This window comes from Octopus bimaculoides, chromosome 3, assembly GCF_001194135.2.
Source record: "Octopus bimaculoides isolate UCB-OBI-ISO-001 chromosome 3, ASM119413v2, whole genome shotgun sequence".
In the NCBI taxonomy this organism is placed as follows: Eukaryota; Metazoa; Mollusca; class Cephalopoda; order Octopoda; family Octopodidae; genus Octopus; species Octopus bimaculoides.
Window position 1 is genome coordinate 10,512,724 of NC_068983.1, and position 4,174 is coordinate 10,516,897.

Below are 4,174 nucleotides of genomic sequence, written 5' to 3' on the forward strand. Positions count from 1 at the left end.
ATTTGACTGAGGACTGGCGAACCAGATGGCTGCACCAGGTTCCAATCTCATCTGGCAGAGTTTCTAGTGCTGGATGCCCTTCCTAATGCCAACCACCCCGAGAGTGTAGTGGGTACTTTTACGTGCCACTAACATGAGGGCCAGTCAGGCAATTCTGGCAACGGCCACGTTCAAAATGTTGTTTTTTAGGTTCCATCTGCACAGGAGCCAGTCCAGCGGCACTGGCAACGACCTCGCTCGAATGATTTTCTAACATGCCACCGGCACAAGTGCCAGTAGTGCGACGCTGGTACGATCACGCTCAAATGGTGCTATATACGTGCCACTAGCATGGGAGCCAGACAGCTACTTTGGCAATGATCACGCTCGGAAGGTGCTGTTAGTGCTCCACTGGCAGTAACCAAAATATGAAAAGAAGTGGTATCGTCAGATTTCAGGACATTGTGACCCACAGATGAGTTCACATGCAGAATCTAGACATGTAGAGCTAAATGACTTATTAAAACATGATATTGCTTAATTTGTATTTGTTTCTTGCTGACTGATGCCTGTTTTCTGATGTACTGTTTTTATTTTTTCGTAGACATGTTGTTTTACCCAAAGAGATTGCCAAATTAGTGCCAAAGAACAAACTCATGACAGAGAGTGAATGGAGAGGGATTGGCGTTCAGCAGAGCCAAGGCTGGATTCATTACATGAAACATGCTCCAGGTAACCATTTCCTTCTGTATGGTCTTGATTATATTAAAGATTTAGGTTTGTTATTGAGCTCAAGTTCAACTCTGAATCCTGCAAACCCACAATCAATGGCATTGTTGCCATTGTGTATCTAGAACAGTTAACAAAATTTTTTAGATGGCAGGCTGTGTGATTTGGGGACAATTTGGCTGCTGTTTCCATAAAAGTGACTTTGGAAATAGCAGCTTGGTTAAAGCCAGGAAAATAAAATAGTTGAAAATGGCTTTGGATTACTTTTCCAAATACAGGCACAGGTGTAAGTATTATATTCACTTTGCAGCTACACAGTCCTGTGCTCTGTCTTCCTGCATAGTAACTTGAGTATGTCTTTTTCTGCAATAATCTCAAGTAAAAGCAAAGGCCTTGTCAGTGGAAATTAATAGATCGAAACTATAAATTGAACAAGTTGGTGTAAGATAACAATATTGCTGTACAAAAATACTTTTATGGTAGATTGATGCATCTTAGTTATCTCCCTTTTACATCCCTTTGTTTTTGTTTTTATCCTTCTGTGAGTTGCTAACAACTAAAACATTTGAAAGTAGTGCCCCAACATAGTCACAGTCCAATGAAAAATCAATCAGAATATATTTTGCTTCTAAGTTCAAGTCCTGATTTTTGTTGCTTTTTTTATCTCTCTAGGCAGGATAAAGTATATTTTCTGCAAAGAAGTGATGAAAAGTGAATTTTGTACAAATCACAGTACACATTGGATATTTTTGGTACTGTCACAATAGACTTTGATGGCTATTAAAATACGATCATATACAGAGGCAGAGATAGATTCTAGAGTTACCAAGTCTAGACAGGTGACGGAATTTACAACCTATTTATGACATATTTGCTTTTGTGTGTGGTTTAGAAGCACTAGTTGTGAGCACATGCTACTTCCATGCACAACCTGGTGAGAAGCTCAAAAGCTAAACTTGCATCTTAATTTATTCTACCTCTGCTAAACAATAAGTGCAACTTTCGCTTCTCAAACTGTAGGTAAGGGATTTAAAGATGCAGAAATATCCTTGAAATTAGGAAACCTAATTTAATAATTTTATTTTTTCATTTTTTGCAGAACCTCACATATTGCTGTTCAGGCGATCTCTTCCTCCAGTGTGATTGTGTAACTGTGACCTTGATTCTGAAAATGAATGTTCTGGTAGAATAAATTGTCTGAGTTTTTTTTTTTTAACCAAATGTGTGTGGCTGGGTATTTTAAAACCACACAATATTGCATATTCCTATGCTCGCATTGTACATAATAAAGATCTAGTATGTTCCTCTACCTTGGTTCTTGTTTTAAGTACTTTGAATAATGAAATCGTTTTCTGTTGCTTTTAAAGATGCCTATGAGCAAAGGCCATCAACAAATGCTTTCTAAGTTTTTGTGTCTCATGTAAACCTTTTTAACAGCTCTCAGCTAACATTTTTGTTCAGCCTTCCAATTCTTTGATCAAAAGACAGTGTAAAAGAGCTTCTCCTTTGAGTTTTTTTTTTTTTTTTGTTCTGACATACCAGTCTAGAAAGCTAGATCTATCTTCCATGACATTGTACTCTAGCCACAAGGCAGATTCAGGTGTCATCATTTATGTCATGGAAATATCCATGCTCTTCATAAGGAGTTAGAATGTCTGAATCCCAACAGACAAATTATTCTCAACAATCAGTCCTGATTACTTCTACTACAAAGGTATTAGTAGATAAATTAGCCTAGTTGCTTTATAAGGGTTAATGCTTCATTCTTCATTGCCAGTTGCAAATTTGGACATTTGTGTATACAAGTGCAGGCATGACTGGATAAGAATTTTGCTTTCCTACCACATGGTTTTGGGTCCAGTCTCATTGTGTGGAACCTTGAGCAAGTATTTTTGACAGCCTTGGACTGACTAAACCCTTGTAAATGGAATGGGTAAACAAAAACTTTTTTTAAAAATTTTATGTTCTTTATATGGTCATTGTAAATGAATGTCACTGTCATTCCCCAACTTTCTGCAAGAGACATGTCTGGCCATGGAGAAATATTACATTGATGAGGGTTGGTGGCAGGAAGGGCATCTGTCTAGAAAATCTGCCTCAAATTTTGGCTTGTTGCAAGTATGGAAAAGTGTATGTTAAAGCAATGAGCAATGGATTTTGCAGTTAGTCAGGAGAGAATTGAAACCTGTTTATCAGCTATGCAAACTGAAGATACAATTGTAATAAGATTCAATCTCACCACAAGCACTGTGAGATAGATTCTGCTAGAAATAGCAGCCAAGTCTAATTAACACTATTTTATAGAGGTGAGACAAGGCATTAAGAATCTAATCTTGAGCAAAATAGATATGCTCAAAGCTGGAATGAATTGAATTGAGTTTAATCAGTCAGGGAAAACCTAGAGATTAAAACAATCATTTCCAAAGTGTTCAAATAGATTATGGTTTTAAAACTATTGACCTTGAATTTGAGGTCAGTCTTTTCTTTCAGGGCAGACTTGTTTGCAAAATGGAACACAATATTTTGCCCTGAGGAAAAGTCTTCCATGCAGAATCCTTTACTACAGAGAGAGGAACTATTTCCTAGTTGTGATTAAGTTTCTGAGGTTATGGTTTCTGTAGAGACAAATGTATGTATAGGACTTCTTTTCTTTTACCTTAGTCTAAGAGGAAGAAAAGTGTACAACTGAGGAAATTCTCCAAACTAAAGACCTGAGGTGTTCAAATGGATGACGGATTGTCTTATTTTGATATTCAGCACTAATGAGGCTTAGTGCTGGTTGTGCCATGGTTATACTGAGAGAATCTAAGAATGGTACTTAAGATTTCCAATATTGAAGTATTAATAAAATAGACCGAGATTGAACCGTTTTACAGATGTCATATATATATAAGTATAAAGAATACTGGCTAATAGTTGATCAGGTCAATGCTTTTCTCAAAGTTACCTGATGAAAATCTGTCTTGCTCAGTGTCAAATGAGGAGTTGGACTGCAACAGTGTGGTCTTTGAAGGAAAATGATTGGGAAATGTTGGTATCAACTCAGTTTCGCAATATCATTCGTGCTGTACAGAAGTGTAAACTGGATTGCTTGCAGAGGCTATACCGCCAGGAGTGACGACCTCTTTTAAGTATTAAGAAGGGGAGGTAATTTGGTAGTTTTCATCATTGTTCAGCAGCAACACTGGTGCCAAACTATTGGTAATTACACTTCACTTAAATTATATGAATGCTGTGAACAAGGGACCAGATGCAATTGCTCAACCAGCTAGTAATAGCAAAATCATTCACTACCATCTTGCAGAAACTAATTAATTGTAAGAAAATTGTGGAGGATCTCCATTTTGGAATTTCTTTTTTTCTGTACATATTTCTTTGTCTGAAAATAAAAATTATACATGGTTAGGAAATTTGCTTCTTCAAGAGCTGACTCCACTTTAAAGAACTATGCCACATTGTTAGTGAC

At 37.0% G+C, this 4,174-nt stretch overlaps 1 protein-coding gene across 1 annotated transcript in view; it reads left to right on the forward strand.

Moving 5' to 3' along the window:
• The window catches only part of LOC106884386 (cyclin-dependent kinases regulatory subunit), a 7,529-nt gene extending 5,512 nt beyond the window's left edge, over positions 1 to 2,017 (forward strand). Inside the window, exons 2-3 of the mRNA XM_014935739.1 lie at positions 584 to 711; positions 1,808 to 2,017. Of these exons, the coding sequence (XP_014791225.1) occupies positions 584 to 711; positions 1,808 to 1,851 (172 nt within the window). The 3' untranslated portion in view covers positions 1,852 to 2,017. The remainder of the gene's footprint in view (positions 1 to 583; positions 712 to 1,807) is intronic.
• The last annotated feature ends 2,157 nt before the right edge of the window (positions 2,018 to 4,174 follow it).